The sequence below is a fragment of the Ostrea edulis genome, chromosome 2 (assembly GCF_947568905.1).
Source record: "Ostrea edulis chromosome 2, xbOstEdul1.1, whole genome shotgun sequence".
NCBI lineage: Eukaryota > Metazoa > Mollusca > Bivalvia > Ostreida > Ostreidae > Ostrea > Ostrea edulis.
This window is the reverse complement of record NC_079165.1, coordinates 107,458,675-107,477,907: the sequence shown is the minus strand read 5'-3', so window position 1 is coordinate 107,477,907 and position 19,233 is coordinate 107,458,675. Positions and strand designations below refer to the sequence as shown.

General features: G+C 35.4%; 1 protein-coding gene across 2 annotated transcripts; it reads left to right on the top strand.

Annotated features, from left to right (window-relative positions):
* Positions 1 to 7,862: 7,862 nt before the first annotated feature.
* Positions 7,863 to 15,366, top strand: LOC125681580 (uncharacterized). Of its 2 annotated transcripts, none has more exons than XM_048921737.2 (8): positions 7,863 to 7,946; positions 8,832 to 9,037; positions 9,304 to 9,470; positions 9,595 to 9,650; positions 9,772 to 9,834; positions 11,229 to 11,256; positions 11,444 to 11,613; positions 11,943 to 15,366. In XM_048921737.2, the coding sequence occupies exons 2-8, from the start codon at positions 8,840 to 8,842 to the stop codon at positions 12,191 to 12,193; spliced, it is 933 nt and encodes a 310-aa protein (XP_048777694.2). In that variant the 5' UTR covers positions 7,863 to 7,946; positions 8,832 to 8,839; the 3' UTR covers positions 12,194 to 15,366. The 2 variants fall into 2 exon arrangements, with proteins under 2 accessions (XP_048777694.2, XP_048777693.2); XM_048921736.2 differs by having other exon boundaries at positions 7,945 to 8,008.
* Positions 15,367 to 19,233: the final 3,867 nt, after the last annotated feature.

Sequence of the window (19,233 nt, the reverse complement as noted above, 5' to 3'; positions counted from 1 at the left end):
GAACGTATAATTGTAGGGAATTATCTAAAAGAAAGGCGAAGATAACGAACAGTGATCAATCTCATAACTCCTGTAAGCAATACAAAATAGAGAGTTGGGCAAATACGGACCCCTGGACACACCAGAGGTGGGATGAGGTGCCTAGAAGGAATAGGCATACCCTGTTGACCGGTCACATCCGCCGTGAGCCGTTGGTCAGTTATCTATAGACAAAATCAGTCTGCCAAGAACGGCCTAACAATCGGTATGAAGCACGGCAGACAGCATTTGACCCAATGATAGGTTATAAAAATATCATTGCATTATTAACCTCCCCTATTAGATGTGCCCAAATCATATCGTCTGCAAACCTAAATTGTAAGTTAGTAATTATTCTGGTTTATTATCGTCACTCCGTTTACCTGATCAATATATAGGACTCATGGCGGGTTTGACCAGTCGACAGGAGATGCTTATTCCTCCTAGGCACCTGATCTCACCTCTGGTGTGTGCAGGGGTCCGTGTTTGCTCAACTCTTTATTTTGCATTTCTTATAGGAGTTATGAGATTGATCACTGCTCGTTATCGTCGCCTTTTATTACACAGTATAAATATAGAATTCACATTCATTATTTGAACAACAATAGAAATGCATGTATAAGGAACATGATGTTTCGTTTTCTAATACAAAATGCATCATATACAGTGTTATATGCTGTTTGCGAGGAATGTTCTCTAATCAATGTTTGAATACAGAATTTAGATCGTTATTGTTGCCATAAGGCCACAACAAGAGATTTTCTTTCATTATGTAGAACATTCTAAGTACTAGTAAGGAATAGCTGAAATCGTCCCATTTATCATAAAGTTGAGTTGTTAGTTTGTCGTTAATATCTATTTTCAATTAGATACATGTATCTAAGTATGAAGCAGAAGTGGACGACTCTGTGGTGTCTTTTATTTCGAGTTCACAGGAATATATCAAATCGACATATGAATGAAAATTACTATTGTTAATAGATAAATCGTCGTCGATATATCTAAATATCGAGTTGAAAGCCACAGCAAGAAATATTTTCTTCTTATGAAAAAGATTTTGAATAAATTCAAAACCAGGTCAGCTAATAAAGTGGCACATTTCATGCCCATGGAAATTCCAACAGACTGTTGGAGGACCTGATCATCAAATACGACGGATATATTGTTAATGAGGAACTCTAATACCTTTTTAATATCATCTATAGAGTACTTGTGTATACTCTAATACCTTTTTAATATCATCTATAGAGTACTTGTGTATACTCTAATACCTTTTTAATATTATCTATAGAGTACTTGTGTGTACTCTAATACCTTTTTAATATCATCTATAGAGTACTTGTGTATACTCTAATACCTTTTTAATATTATCTATAGAGTACTTGTGTGTACTCTAATACCTTTTTAATATCATCTATAGAGTACTTGTGTGTACTCTAATACCTTTTTAATATCATCTATGGAGTACTTGTGTGTACTCTAATACCTTTTTAATATCATCTATAGAGTACTTGTGTGTACTCTAATACCTTTTTAATATCATCAGTAGAGTACTTGTGGATACTCTAATACCTTTTTAATATCATCTATAGAGTACTTGTGTGTACTCTAATACCTTTTTAATACTATCTATAGAGTACTTGTGTATACTCTAATACCTTTTTAATACTATCTATAGAGTACTTGTGTGTACTCTAATACCTTTTTAATATCATCTATGTAGTACTTGTGTGTACTCTAATACCTTTTTAATATCATTTATGGAGTACTTGTGTGTACTCTAATACCTTTTTAATATCATCTATGGAGTACTTGTGTGTACTCTAATACCTTTTTAATATCATCTATAGAGTACTTGTGTGTACCTGTACAAAGAATGACTGATAACAGTATATGGATTTCATCTGTCTATGTTGTAATAAAAAGTCTAGACTTCTAGATATGAAATACAGGATGGAGACTTGTAGTTGAAGTATGATGGAATACGAGACTGAGCGTTTTATGCCTGTGTCGACATTTAAGTTTGCGGAATAGGCGGTGTGATTTGGTGTCTTCATCAGATGATCAAGGAATTATTCGTGGGTATTGGACTTCTGAAAATCCACTAACATTATTTTATAGCCATTCTAGACCGTAATAGTCCTTCAGATTTGTAGTTTTATTCTATGAATTATGCCTTTAGTACTCAATATTACCATTGAGTAAAGTTGTAAACTATACATAAAAGTATGTTAAATAGAAAAGCGCCAAGTCTTTGAACTATGATTCATATTTTCATTTTGATTAGCAACCTAGTGTTATATTCCTGTGTAACAATTCTTCGTAATGCCACAACACAAATTTCCAACTGGACAAGTACATACAAAATCACAGATACTGAATAGTTTATGATATCATTAGACTTTGAGTTGAGTTCTCGGCAATACACAAACAGGATGCCAGGCCACATAAGGGACATATCACCGGTGTCAAGTTTAGACCAATTTCACCTTTAGACAGAAACGTGCTTCAAATGAGCTCGATTGCCTTTCTGTTGAAATTCAACCCAATGCGGATGTAAATAAATATAAATATAGACGCACTGCGGATTTAAAACACAATGTCACTAAAACACTTGTCTGTAAATAGAGGAGCCTCTCGGAGCAGGTAAACAAATATATATTGAACTTACTGAAAAAATTCAATACACAAAGACGTAGTCATGGACATCGTTCATAATAAAGAATAAATAAATGAATAAAAAAACAACAACACACAAACAAATATACACCATGTCATTTGATTCACTTTTACCTTACATTAACAAACAATTAGGTATACATCATATTCGCACAAAATTTCACTTAGTTCATTTGAAAGTATTAAATAGATTATCTGAAGAATCCAAAGTAAGCTCATACTTGGATTTTTCAACACCCGAATACAGACTGAATTCTATGTTTACTGATATTGTCCATCACAGGCTCTTTTAACCACCGCAGATTACGGATGAAAATTCTTACGAATCATGCCGTCATTTCCGAAAATTTATGAACAAAGGAGAGGATGCTGTAAAGATCAGCAGTAATCTTGGTCATAAAAGTTCAGTTTTGCATTTCATGTCTACACTCTATATTTTCTAAAAATTCCTTCTACTATTGCATCCAATCTTTTTAATTACAATATTTACGGTGTACCCATCGTTAACAATTTCCACTATGGATTCGGGCTCTTCTTTAAACTATATGACCCAGATGGATTTGTCATTACTGAATATGCAAATATAGTTGAATATGATTGCCGAAAACAAGTCTTTTCAAAAAGGTTTAAAATTCAGAGAGCCCTGATCTTTCAACTGAACTTCATCTCTACTGTAAAAATAACCTGAAGATAACGAACAGGTGAATCAATCTCATAAATACCACAAAAATACAAAACAAAGATTAGCCTTGGACAAATACAGACCTCTGGAAACACCAGAGGTGGGATTATATGCCTTGGAGGAATAATAATCCTCTGTTGACCGTTCATACTCGCCGTCAGTCCCATTCCTCCATCCAACAAACGGAGTAACCCGTAGTGAAAATAAGTATGTAAAGAGCATATGAAATATATTAGAAACCATTCCATCTAAAATTATGTTGTATTTGCAAATGAGATAACTTTATAACGACCAGAGAGTACTAACTTTAAACGAGATTGATGAAGCCCCTGTAACATCAACTTGATTGCTATTAGCCTTTCTCGATTTAAAAACTGATCATATGCAAAGCATGCTCTCGAGAATTGAAAACGTTGAGAGACAAACACAACATGCAAAGGTAGCAATGGAATATGGAAAGTTAACGACAAAGAAGCTGAAGTTATACCGTTCGTCATAAAGTTTAGATGTTAGTTTGCCATTAACGTCTGTGTTCAGGAAAAATATTCACATATGAAGTCGAGGTGGCGTCTTGTATTTCGAGTTCAGCAGGAGATATCGAATCCACATACGAATGAAAGTGAATTTTGTTAAGGTAGCCCCATCGTCATGAAAGGTGAAAATAACGAACAGTGATCAATCTCATAACTCCTATAAGCAATACAAAATAAAGAGGTGGGCGAATACGGACATATGACTTTGACTTATTATGGGTTCAAACTAAAACAAAAACTGTATTTAATTTGCACTTAGTACATTTTTATGTAATCAATAACCAAATTACATGAATTAATTGTGCATATTTAGGAAATCATTATACTTGTATAATAGACATATAATGAAAAAAATAACTCATTAATTATAGAGAATATTAACTTTTTCATTGTCAAATAGTTTACCAGATGTTTAATTCATTTAAATTTAGTGAATAAAATTCCTACAAAAGACACATTTCTATCATGTATAATGCAATGTTTAATGAATTGAAAGATTTTGTAAAAATACATGACGTCACAAGAGGATAAAATTACCATATTAGATAAAAAAAAAATTACCATGATGCATCCAAATGTCGAGTTAAAGACCATAGCAAGCAATTTCTTCTTCTCAAAAAGTTTTAGATAAATGCCACATGAAAATTCAAGGACAGATCATCTGATAAAGGAGCTCAATTTGTGCCCATGCGAATTTCAACAGACTGTTGAAAGACCTGGTTTTCAAGTACTGCATACATTTTGTCAATGGAGAACCTCAGTATCTTTTTGATAATGTCTGAAGAATGCTTGTGCATAGAATAAAAATGATGTAATAAGCAATTTTGAATGACTTGGTTTTTTGACGTCATACTTGGATTTTTCAACACCTGAATATAGACTGAACTCTATGATTATGGATGTCGACCATCACAGGCTCTTTCAACCAGCACGGGTCATGGATATATTCCTTCTAAATCATGCCGCCAGTTCCTTAAGCTCCAATTTACAAACAAAGGAATTGATGCCGTCAACATAAGCAACATTCTTCATCATAAAAGGGTTCAGTCGTGTATTCCAATTTATTTCAAGTTCAAGTCTACACCCTGTATTTCCTACACCTATACTTCTACTATTGCATCCAAACTTTTTAATTATAAACAAACTTTGCAGTACCTAGATATAGACCATCTTATACGTAATCCACCAACGTGTTCTTGTTCTTCATCTTCTTTCAACTATAGTCCAGCTGGATATGTCATTACTGGTGACGTTGATATAGCTGAAAATGAGGACATCAAATCACTTATTCTAAAGGGTCCCAAATACAGAGAACCTCGGTCTTTTAATTGGCGACAGAACTCTATTATGAATTCTATCAAAGATTATGCCAGACGATGGGCTAAATACGAAAAAGAAGAACTTGATACATTGTCAGAATGGGTTAAAAGCATAAGAGGAATATTAAAATCCCGCATTAGACATATAAAAACAAAAGTACGTACCATCTATCCTTCTGTGTTTAGTAAACTAGAAGTGATAAAAGAATTAGATAGGTTACATGAGGAATATGTTTTGGTTCCAGTTGACAAAGCTAGTAATAACATTGTCTTTGTTTGTAAGGCGCATTATTACAACTGTATTTTCAACGAACTTGGCATTAATTCCACTTTTGGTAATCGTAATTATACTCCAACTGTCCTTTCAAAAGATGACGTTCTTCAAAACCATGCTTCAGTTTTAGATACATTTAATATCCCAGTCAATGGGTCGAATGAATATGAGTTACTGTACCTATACTGGATTCCGAAACTACATAAAAACCCTTACAAACAAAGATACATTGCTGGATCCAGTAAGTGCTCTACCAAGCCCCTATCTTTGCCCCTGACGAAAATATTAACAGCTGTGAAGGAAAAACTTCAAACTTACTGTGCGACTACTTATGCCAGAAGTGGTGTTAATCAAAATGTGGATTCTAAAAATTTTTAAAGACCTTTTAGTAAACTTGAAATTGCAGAATTTCCCCCAAATCAATAACATTAAAACCTATGACTTTTCAACATTACACAACCATTCCTCACGATAAATTAAAGACTAGACTTTTTGACATCATAGACAGTTGCTTCTTCAATAAAAATGGAAAACGGAAATATTCATATCTAGTGATCAGTCATTCAAAAACTTATTTTGTTAAACACCACTCTGATTCCACGCACAAGTACTCTGAAGTTGAAATAAAAGATATGCTAGAGTTCCTCATTGACAACATCTTCGTGATCTTTGGTGATCAGGTCTTCCAACAGTCTGTTGGAATTCCCATGGGCACGAATTGTGCTCCTTTGTTAGCTGACCTGTTTCTATATTCATATGAAGCAGAATTTATTCAAAAACTTCTACGTGAGAAGAAAAAATCTCTCGCTGTGGCCTTCAATTCGACATTTCGATATATCGATGATGTTTTGTCTATTAACTTAGATATTTTATTGAAAGTAGACATTAACGGCAAACTGACAACTCAACTGTATGACAAATGGGATGATTTCAGCTTCTCTATCGTCTATTTATGTAGCAATATTCCACTATCACCTACATATGATGTTTATATATCAACTGATACGGAAGAGCTTGTTCTGCATATGATCAGTTCTGAAATCGAGGCAGGCTACTGACAAACAAGTTGATGGTGCAGGTGTTTGACAGCGTCATTCAAAGTCAGCATTTCATAAATTCTATAGTTGTTAAAACGATCTAGTTTGCCAAGACAATCTATCATTGGGTCAAATACTGTCTGACATGTTTCATACCGATTGTTAGGCTGTTCTTAGCACACTGATTTTAACTACGGATAACGCGTTTTACCTGAGCAAGATATAGGGCTCACGGCAGGTGTGACAGGTCGACAGGGGATGCCTACTCCTCCTAGACACCTGATTGCAATTCTGGTATAGCCAGAGGTCCGTGTTTGTCCAACTCTCTATTTTGAAATGCTTATAGGAGTTATGAGATTTATCACTGTTTGTTATCATCACCTTTCAAAGATTGGATTCCATAGAACAGGACTGGGGCCCTCTATGGCTTTTTATTTTTATTACACACCTTTCTGATATAAATTATTAAATAAAGAATTATTTCCAGGCCTTGGATGGGGTGTTGGTTTTGGGGTTAAATCATGAGTTCTAGCCTATATAGCTACCACCATGAAAAGGGATAAGGACCAACCAGACGGTAAAATGAATATCGCATGTAAGAATTAAAAAGAATGATAAAGAAGGGGAGCAGGCTCCCCTCCCCTTCCCTAGAGCAATAACAGTAGAGGACAGGGGCACCTCCGCTCCTCCTATTGCAATAACAGTAGAAGGTAGGGGCACCCCGCCCCTCCTTTTGCAATAACAGTAGAGGGTAGGGGCACCCCGCCCCTCCTATTGCAATAACAGTATTCGGAAAGTCCCGTCTATAGGATGATACTGTAAAAAGGAGGGAGTTTTAAAGGAAAATTTGGTTGACACAGTACACTTGTTCCTAGATATTATATCACCTGATAAGCAGGTAGTGTCATATAACCTCTATATATGAAAAACATAATGTAATATGGAAAACAGAGAATTGCGCAAATTGACTCTGGGTATGGAAATAACTTTAAGTATGCAATTCAACAATTGTTTTGAGGCTGTAGATATTTAAACTAATCAGCCGGTACCGGCACATAGCATTGTCAAAAACGTGGAGGGTGGTGGTGGGGGAGGGTGGAAGCATCCCTACCCCCCATTGCAATAACAATATTCGGAAAGTCCCGTCTGTCAGATGGTAATGGAAAAGAGAGGGAGTTTTATCGGAAAATTCGGTCGCATACAGTGCAATTGTGTTTAAATGCCACTATTATCAAATCTCTTAAGCTGTTACGGTGTCATGGTTTCAGTTCTACAAAAATAGAATAAAAACGATATCTATTTTTAGACAATCGTACCACCAATAGACGTCACAAAGAAAGGAAAAACGGTTCTGTTTATTTACACCTGAAACAGGTAAACTGCTACATAAGTAAAATCGCACAGGTGAGTCACATTATTTACAATTCTGTGCAGGATTCTAGACGCTATGTAATCTTGGGGAAAAGGTATTTAGAATTTAAAATCATATATTTTTTTGAGTGTTTTGTTTTTATAAATTGATTAAATAAGCGATGAAATTAAATTTAAAAAAATACTTAGGTATTTGCCTTTGAATAATATAATGTAAGAAAATTGTGCATGAATTATAATCTTTTTAAACTGTATAAGCACCCGCCATTAAAAATCTATCATGGATTTGGATAGTTTTGACAAAGCACGTAGTATGCTCCTGTAATTTAAAAATTTGAAACCAGTAAAAAAATGCATAGAGAACTTTATGCGTGTACCTGCTCTTTATCTCTGCAAAATTTAAAGTGCATATCCAAGCTTAGCAAAGAAGAAACATATCTCAAACATTCACAAAGCGAAACCGTTCTAACAAAAGTATGTTCACTATATTGCACAAAATATTTTTTTTATTCAGCCAAAACTTGAAAATTGTAGCATGACGGGTTGAGTCGCTTTATCTCTGCGAAATTTAAAGTGCATACACAAGCTTAGCAAAGCAATGCATTTCAAAACTTTACAAAGCGAAAACATGTTCACTGTACTGCACAAATTTAAAATTACAGCATGATTTATTGAGTTTCTGCATGCAATCTTCATCCATTTCCAAATTCAGAAATTGTGTTACAATTTACGAATCTCCTTTTACAAAGATGAACATATTAATCATTCTGCGATAGCATTTGAATACTGGTATGGGGAAATCAGAATTGCATAATGTTCTACTCTCTTTATTTTATTCTTTGATTGTCAGACTACATTTTGTTTGTTTGTTTTTTACCCACACATCCCAGCATAAATAATTACATATTCTTATTTTAGTCCGTGATATGTTGTGGATGCCGTTAAACTGGAGCGTACTGTTTGTCAGCCTGGTTGTGGCTGAATCCCGCAAAAACAGACCAGATCAGGAAATGTTCCGTAACATCGATAAACACCAGCTTCTGCTGTCGTTGATGACCGAGTTACAGAGCAGTTACATATTCCGTGACGGGGCCAACGAAAAGCAGAATGGGATTCTTTGGGAGGTAGAACCGCAGAGAGACATATTAATGTTTTGTTTGGCTACTTAGAATGAGCGATAAAGATTCAGGAAATTGAAATTATTTTCATAAGTTTCCCGCATGGTATAAGCCATTTTAGCGTTGATGATGTAATTTAGTATGGCATGTACTGTTGAAGATGTAAATAAGTAATATTGAATAAAAAGATAAATAAATAAATCTCACTTTTTAAGTACAAAAAAAGTATCTGTTAGTTGGGTGTAAAGTATAATTTTCTGCAATGTTTGCAGGGAGCTGGACTTCCGGATAGTACAGTGGGCGCTGTTAGCTGTTTCTCAATTCTGACGGATCTGTCTCTTGCTTCTAAGAACTTTAAAACATGGTCGGCCTGCAAGCAGCTGTTTCCTGCAATAAACTTCACTACTTACCAGGACAGGGACAACGAAATCGATAACCGGTAATGACCCATGCATTCATTGTTAATGTTTCTGGTAGTACACTTTTAAGTAATGCATTTCTTTTATTAAAAAAATGTGAAAAGGACATGTGTTTTAAAATGAACTTTTATTTTTAATTTCAAGAGAAATAGTTGAATCTGAGAACAGAATTAGGACGGGCGACCTCTCTTCGTGGGGAAGTAAGATGATAAACTTCTAGATCATGTGACTACAGATTACAATGTCTAATTATAGAGAGGAAAATTGTATCTCCTCAATCTACAACTGCAGAAAATGTAATTTATTTACTTTCTTTTTCAGAGTACACGTGCAGCTGGAGAATCGGGTGTTTAGTTATCTGTCTTCTGATCACATTGAAAAGAGGTATGCAGTTTCTATTAGTAGAAAACGAACAGTGATCAATCTCATAACTCCTATAAAGGTGAAGATAACAAACAGTGATCAATCTCATAACTCCTATAAAGGTGAAGATAACAAACAGTGATCAATCTCATAACTCCTATAAAGGTGAAGATAACAAACAGTGATCAATCTCATAACTCCTATAAAGGTGAAGATAACAAACAGTGATCAATCTCATAACTCCTATAAAGGTGAAGATAACAAACAGTGATCAATCTCATAACTCCTATAAAGGTGAAGATAGCAAACAGTGATCAATCTCATAACTCCTATAAAAGTGAAGATAACAAACAGTGATCAATCTCATAACTCTTATAAAGGTGAAGATAGCAAGCAGTGATCAATCTCATAACTCCTATAAAGGTGAAGATAACGAACAGTGATCAATCTCATAACTCCCATAAACAATACAAAATAAAGAGTTGGGCAAACACGGATCCCTGGAAACACCAGAGGCGGGATCACGTGCCTAGGAGGAATAAGCATATTGTTTTTACAAATTAGATTTGAGGAATTCAAAAGGACTCACCATTTATGGCATGGAATTTACCTTCCCTGCTCTTCACCTCGTTTGAAGATAAATTAATTATTTCATGTTAATGATATGTTAATTTATAAAGAAAATATTGGTCATCATAAGGTAAAAGATAAATTTCCTCAGAAAATTGGTTTCTTATGGAAAAAGTGCATATTTTTGGTCCAAAATTCTTTCATGCAAACATACAGCCCATCGGAATACAAGAGTTTTATTGCAGCTGAATGTGTAGCTCTCGCTGATAAGTCAATGATGAAAAAGAAATCATGCTTCTCAAATGCACTGGTTGTTTCTGTAAATAAAACAAATAAAAATGAAGTAAATGCACACACACACGCACGCACGAACGCGATTCAAATAGGATTTCATTTTATTGCCTTTATGCATACCAATTTATCATCATGCACAAATCATCCCGTGGGAATTTGGGTTAGGATAGATCCTCAGTATCCCTTGCTTGTCGTAAGAGGCGACTAAATGGGGCGGTCCTTCGGATGAGACCGGATAAACGGAGGTCCCGTGTCGCAGCAGGTGTGGCACGATAAAGATCCCTCCCTGTCCAATGGCCATAAGCGCCGAGCATAGGCCTAATTTTTGCAACACTTCACCGGCAGTGGTGACGTCTCCATACGAGTGAAATATTCTCGAGAGGGGCGTAAAACAATATTCAATCATAATCAATCATGCACAAATCTCAATTCTGAATTAGTGAAAGACAATGTGATTATAAAAGAAATGCCAAAAAAGATCAAAAAATGTAAACATCCACACATCATATTATGTAAAATAAATGTGTATTTTGATTATTTTTATTTTGTAGATTATTTATGGAAGAGGAAGTTAGAAAGGTACCGACGGAATTCTCATTCTCTTCTCGAATTGTAAACAAATATCGGAAGCAGAATTCTGCAATTCATTGTCTTACAAGAAATGCTTTTAAAAAAGAATATATTATAGCATGAGATTATTCATACAAGAATCAGAGAACGTAAATTTTTTTTTTTTTTTAAAGTTGTCACAAAACCTCTGTTTTAGTGTTTCCCGGATCGATGCGTCCGTCCAGTGTTGTATAATATCTGATTGGCCGGAAGCGGTGCCTTATGTCCCGTGCTTCGCTCCTCTACGAGAAGATGATCTGGAGACGGACGCCTCTGGAAGGAAATGTCCGAACTTTTACCGCCTTCCCGGAAGCATTGACAGGAAATGTAAATATGCTACTTGCTCTTACCAATCCATCATATACACAATATTCAGTGCATCGACTTTAATTATCATTTGAGTGGGAGATATATCATATGATATTTAATACCGAATATCAAAATACATTGTCACGTCGAGCGGATTAAATTACATATCCAGGTATCCAGGAAGGTGACCTGAAAAAAAATGCCGGTTTTAATTTTTAATCCTATATATATATATATGTATTCTCAAAATCTCTTGATTTTGAAGTTTCTTTTTATTTCGATTTTGACATTTACAGCATAATGTCGCATTTTACAAGAACATAACGTGTATCAATATTTACTTACAGATGAACTCATCCGAAAGCTCTCTAAGTATCTAGCTGTGGGGGAGGCAATATACCGTGTCGGCATACTTCTGGGCCTAACGGCTACAGACATATGCATAATTAAACAAGACTATAAAGGCGATTCCAAGGAAATTGCTTACCGATGCTTGAAAAAGTGGACGGAAATTCGACCGCGCGAAGGATCACGGGAACTGGAGGACGCCATTGTAAAAGCCGGGTTAGGTGGTATACTTCAACGCATTTTGAATTAAATTGCAGCAGAACGGAACGATTGGAACAAAACAAATTATGTTAATGAATCTTCTGATTTTTCACCCCTCATACTAAGAATTGAATGCTCTTTGTGTTGTCAACTTTATCTGGCCTAACAATCTATCAAGCACATGCTTTCACACTTCATGCATTCCTTTGTATGGTTTATTGGATCTTGTAGTTTGTTCACCTCCTGGGGAAAATTGCAATTTTCTTCCGCGTTCCGATAGTCTAAAATAAGATTTCTATAAATAGAAGTTTTTAAATCGCTTAATCGGATACCTTGTTGGGAAATGAAATAATTCTAACCGTACCGTATTGAATAAACCTGATCAGATAACGATAGTATAATCAACGGTCTATTTAACGTTTTGAACACAAACTGAAAAATTACTTTCACTGCCAGCAGAACCAGAGAAATATATAACAATCAATAGGAATTAACGATTTATAGGTGGGGCCGTTACACAGTGTATGTCTCTGGCAGAATCAACTAAAATGTCAATTTTTAAACACATTTTGTCCAAATAGCTGTGTTTCAAACGTGAAAGCGATGCCGTTTAGAAATGCATATTGTTCTGTAGTTGTTCATTTTGCTTGTGAAGATTAATGTTGCTTGACTGAGCTAAAGTGCAGTACCTCAACAGATAGTACTCTTCTCTTGATGTGCTTGACGTGCACTATTGAACTTTGACGATTTACCGTTTGTTATGACGTTTGCGGAGAAATCTCATCTCCGTCAAACTGAGGAGACGGTTAAATTGGCCGGTAAAATGTACTTACCGCGAGGCCAGTTTTAAGAATTTTGTTCTTGTCACAATGTTTTGTCCTCTGTTGCAAAGATCATTAATGATACCAATAGATGATTTCTCCTTTCAGAAACTCTTGAGAATATTATACAGTAACTATTTGCATGTAGTCGATATCATAACTTATTTCAGTGGGTAATGAATAGCTTTGAGATAATCTTACTGTACACATGTATATCTACAAGAAATAGATAAAAAATATACACTCATCAGTATAATTACTGGTCGCGGTGGACTAGTGGTTATATGGCGATCGCGTTACAGCCATGAGGTCTGGGGTTCGACTCTCTATCTGTGATACACTCATCAGTATAATTACTGGTCGCGGTGGACTAGTGGTTATATGGCGATCGCGTTACAGCCATGAGGTCTGGGGTTCGACTCTCTATCTGTGATACACTCATCAGTATAATTACTGGTCGCGGTGGACTAGTGGTTATATGGCGATCGCGTTACAGCCATGAGGTCTCGGGTTCGACTCTCTATCTGTGATACACTCATCAGTATAATTACTGGTCGCGGTGGACTAGTGGTTATATGGCGATCGCGTTACAGCCATGAGGTCTGGGGTTCGACTCTCTATCTGTGATACACTCATCAGTATAATTACTGGTCGCGGTGGACTAGTGGTTATATGGCGATCGCGTTACAGCCATGAGGTCTGGGGTTCGACTCTCTATCTGTGATACACTCATCAGTATAATTACTGGTCGCGGTGGACTAGTGGTTATATGGCGATCGCGTTACAGCCATGAGGTCTGGGGTTCGACTCTCTATCTGTGATACACTCATCAGTATAATTACTGGTCGCGGTGGACTAGTGGTTATATGGCGATCGCGTTACAGCCATGAGGTCTGGGGTTCGACTCTCTATCTGTGATACACTCATCAGTATAATTACTGGTCGCGGTGGACTAGTGGTTATATGGCGATCGCGTTACAGCAATGAGGTCTGGGGTTCGACTCTCTATCTGTGTGCTGCATCAAACCTCAAACGTTTAACAGTTTTTTGGCCGAGCGCATTAGAAATGTCAGACATGGATCCGCTGTTCTAGCGCCAATCCACTTCTATATCTAAATTATGAATTTCTTGCTTTACAACTAAAACAAAAAGAAGTTTCTGATTAAAGGGATTCGATATCTGAGATGTTTCTGATTAAAGGAAATAGATATTTGAGGTGGCAAGTACGTATTTGTGATGACATTTTGGAAAGGTGCACCTTATTCCAAGATCGAACAAATAATTTGTGATGAATGGACGTAGATCTTTCATCATTCATATTATTATGAATTTGTTTTATTCAGAGATCAAGTATTTTCTATTTCTGAAATGTTTTTGCTTAATGGATTTGAGAAGTCTAGTATAAAATTTTGTTGTTATACTTTCATGTATATTAGACGAATATGATTGGTTTAGAAACATTGGTTAAAAAGTATCGTTACCCCACTGCGTGCATAAACCATGCCCTCCGGGTAACAGTGCATAGCAACGGTTGACAATGTATGGCGACGGGTGACAGTATAAAAATTGTTAACGGCGCAAAATGTTAGCGCGTACGGTTCAAACATTCAATGTAACACGAAAAATATCGCATGTTTTGTAGGGTAACATGTGAAATTGTCACCCCGCGAAAAACCATTGTCGATCGAGGCGAAACCTACAAAACATATTATATCTTCATGACTCTTTGGAGTGTTTTTTTAATTTCTAGATTGAACAAATATTTTTTTATCAATGGAACTAGATCGTTTATCATATCAGCACTCAAAAAATGTTGTTTTTTTTCCTGATGGAATAGAATTCAATATTTGAGAAGTCTAGTATAAATTTGTAATGACGTTTTGGAATGGTGTATTTTATTCCGAGATCGAACAAATATTTTTTGATGATTATGAATGTGTGATGTTTTATTCATAGATCAGATATTTTACGTTTTTTATTTTTGTACTACGAAGATGTTTTTTTATGAAATCAAATTAGATTATACTTGAGATGTCAAGTATAAATTTGTGATGACGTTTTTGGAATTTACTTTTTATTCCAAAAACTGAACAAATAATTTTACCAAAGATTGACAAAATGTTCTAATAATGCAGCTAGATCTATAAGATTGTGATGGTCTTTTGGAATGGTGTTGCTGTTCCTAGATCGAAAACATATTTTACCAATGGTGCTTTCAATATACAGATGGAGAGGTTTTTTTCCCTGACAATGGCTTTAGATTACATTGTTATTTAGTATGAATTTGTAATGACGTTTTTGGAATTATATATTTTATTCCTAAACCGAACAAATTCATTAAATGAAATTGATGTTAATAATTATATAATTATATATTTAATAAAGTATTTCAAGAAACCAACCAATGTGTTTTTCAAAGACATTGTATTCCAGGGCACCAATGCATTGTGTTTTGTATTCATCAACATCAAAACGTATTGCTTTTCAACAGTTTACACGACCTTACTGTGAATTAGAGACTAGGCCTTTTTGACATCACACACAACTGCTTCTTCAATAAAGATAAAACACGCAAATTTTCATATCTTGTGGTCAGTCATCCAAAGAAATTTCACTTTATTAAACACCACTGATTCTACACGCAAGTACTTTGAATATCATATTAAAAAGATGCTGGAGTTACTCATTGACAACATCTTCGTAGTCGTTGGTAATCAGATCTTCCAAACATTTGTTGGAATTTCCATGGGCACGAATTGTGCTCCCCAAGTACGGAATTGTTTTTATATGTAAAATATCTCTTGCTGTGGTCTTCAATTCGACATTTAGATTTAACAACAATATATTAACAATGCTCATTTTTATTCATACACGTGTATATCAATTCGATATATCCCAGTGAACTCAATTAAAACGCCTGAAAATCGTCCACATATGTTTCATACTTGGATATTTTATTGAACATAGATGTTAATAGTAAACTACATATAACTATGAGTATTGAACTTTATGACAAACGGGATGACTTCAGCTTCTCCGTCGTCAACTTTTCAAATTTATGCAACAGTGTTCCATTATCACTTGCATATAGTGTTTGTCTCCCTTAAACGATTCATTACTCACGAACATAATTTAAACAATATTTTATTATGAATAGCATAATAAGGATTAGGCAGCAGGCAATGCCTTCTCCTTACTCACGAACATGTTCGGCGTATAATCAGTTTTTAAATCGAGGCTTACAATTAACTTACAATTAAGCTGATTTTACAAAGGTTTCAACAGTCTCGTTTAAAGTCAGCATTTCGAAAATTCTAGGGTCGTTATAACGATTTACCAATACAACCTGTCATTTAGTCAAATTCTGTCTGACATATTTCGTACTAATTGAGGGCGTTCTTTACACACTGATTTTGACTACGGATTACTCCGTTTATCTGATCAAGATATAGGGCTAACGGCGGATGTTAATATATCATAGATCATAAAAGACGCTGGTTAACTTGATACTGCAGGTATTTACTTGCAACAAGTAGGTATATCTAGGTATTTTTCCTTTATTTCTTAGAATAGGTCCTCAGTAACCCCTGCTTGTCGTAAGAGGCGACTAAATGGGGCGGTCCTTCGGATGAGACAGCAAAAACCGAGGTCCCATGTTACAGCAGGTGTGATACGATAAAGATCCTGTCCTGCTCAATGGCCATAAGAGCCGAACATAGGTCTAAATATTGTGCAGCCCTTCACCTTCTCCATAAGAGTGAAAAATTCTCAAGAGGGACGTTAAACAACATACAATCGATCATCAATCCTTTATCTCTTAACGCTGTGCTTCTTTTTTCTTTATGTACTGCATTTAAGTTTTGTGTTGAGAGTGGCATATGGGCCCAAATGCGCCGGAGGGTTGATTTATTTTTATACTGCCTGTTAACATAATGTTTTTGAATAAACACATGTCACTATAAATAACTAAACTACTACTAAACGGCTCACGGTGGGTGTGACCGGTCAACAGGGGATGCTTCCTCCTCCTAGGCACCTGATCCCACCTCTGGTGTGTCCAGTGATCCGCATTTGTCCTTCTCTTAATTTTCTGTTCTTTATAAGAGTTAAGAGATTGATCACTGTTCGTTACCTTTAACTTTTCATTGTATAAAAAAGAATCAATTGCTTAAAAAATTATCTAAAAAACCTAACATTTGTGCATGTTTATTTCCCGTAGGTATCGTGTGGTTTCTAAATGTCTAATGTTTGTTGAAATGCGATGTCCATTGTGTGGGCAACTGAATATACATGTATGCACTTCTTCTTTGCGTGAATCGTCGCAGTTCATACTCTCGTGCATTTTTATGTATATTTCCTACATTTACATTTCTAGTTACATTCTACTTTCATTTCTGTCCGAATTCCCAGCCGTTTTAAAATAGAAGTATTATATCTATCAAGATCCATCCGCGCATTGTTCACAACATGAGGAAATGGATAGCGTTACAATTTGTGGCACATTAAAAGGAAAACAAAATCCTTAGAAATGTCAAATAACAAAATGTAGATCAGCTATTTCATGTATCTTTTTCGAAGGCATGAGTCAACAAATATAAATGATGGCATCACGGGATAAAAAGCATTTGAATATAAGAGGATAACTTTGGACCATGACTTTGAACCATGGCTACATTTGATGTGCTCGCCAACCGTCACCCGTAGATATGTTATAGTCATATAATGATATATCTAAATCGTATGCTTAATTAATTAATTAAAAACTCTCATTCACGATGTATTTTCGCCATAAATAAACCGCTTTGTTTTTTTGTTTTTTTAAATTCTTAAACAGTGGATTACTATTGAACAATAAATTTTTCTTAAATATTCCTGATTCTAAATTCTCGTGGGAATCCGGGTTAGAATAGGTCCTCAGTACCCTTGCTTGTCGTAAGAGACGACTAAATGGGTCGGTTCTTCGGATCGAGTTCGCCAAAACCAAGGTCCCGTGTCACAGCAGGTGTGGCTCGATAAAGATCCCTCCCTGCTCTAAGGCCGTAAGCGCCGAGTATAGGCCTAAATTTTGCAGCCCTTCACCGACAATGATGACGTCTCCATAAGAGAGAAAAAATCTCGTGCGGAACTTTAAACAATATAAAACCAACCAACCCAATTCTAAAGTTACATTGCTATTTATATAATGATGTTACATTTTAAAGTATACTATACCAAAATAGTAGTCAGGTTAGGCACTTATGAAAAATACAACATCATAAATCATTACGCTGACTTTGCCCCAAATTAAAGTTTGATGGAACAATAGGCGATCACTCTGAATGCACTCACAATTCATTGGTGTGGATATTTTAAAGACGATATCAATTGGTTTGTTCTTTTTTTTTGGGTGCAAAATCATAAAGATGGATTACCGGTATAACTTTTAATTTTTGTGTAAATCAAATATTTGAACAAGTTTTCTCTATAATGGTTGTATCGGTTACTGGTAAACCTTAATTCAATGGTTTATATAATTTATCCCTAATCAGTACGTACTTCATTCGCAATCACGTGGTCCCAGGTTCGACTCCGCATTACCGCAACTATCTTGTTTTCTGAATGAACGGAATTATTTCAGTTTACTATATATTTAAGAAATGAACATCACTTTTGAGCTGTTCATGGTCAGTATGAACGGATTTGGATTTGAGGCGCTAGCGATTCACAGAAAATTTGCCTCAAATCCAAATCCGTTCATATTGACCATGAACAGCTCAAAAGTGATGTTCATTTCTTGTATTTATATTCATTCACTAAAACACCGTTTGTTTACATTGTTTCTATTTTGTTGCATAATAACGAACTCCTAGCCTCTGTCACAGTAGTTATTTTGACATACGTCAACACATAGACATGACGTCACATTTCGTCTCACCCTGCCTTTTATCAACATTGCAAGGTGTATTGTATTTTGGAGGTAGGAAACCGCAAGCTTGAGATGATAATCCATGTAAGTTCACAATCTTAATCAAAAGGTGTGACTTGCGAGATCTTTGTAACAGATGTTCTATTTCTTTCAAATCATTACGCTCTCTCAGTCGCGTGCTTTAAGCTAGTTCATAATCCGTTCATAGTCAATGTGAACGGATTGTGTCTCGTGCTGAAATTGGTTGGTTCATAGAGGAAAATGCGATTTGTAATATATACTACTCAAAATTTGATAAGGATCATAGATATTTTTCTGTTTAAAAAATCAAGAACTGCATAACTGCAATATTGTGTCCAAGTG

Excerpts from the sequence above, each read along its gene's own strand:
- LOC125681580 (XM_048921737.2), top strand. The coding sequence starts at position 8,840 with ATGTTGTGGATGCCGTTAAACTGGAGCGTACTGTTTGTCAGCCTGGTT. Across the intron at positions 9,038-9,303 it reads AGAATGGGATTCTTTGGGAG|GGAGCTGGACTTCCGGATAG; the intron begins GTAGAACCGCAG and ends CAATGTTTGCAG. Across the intron at positions 9,835-11,228 it reads TCTGATCACATTGAAAAGAG|ATTATTTATGGAAGAGGAAG; the intron begins GTATGCAGTTTC and ends TTTATTTTGTAG.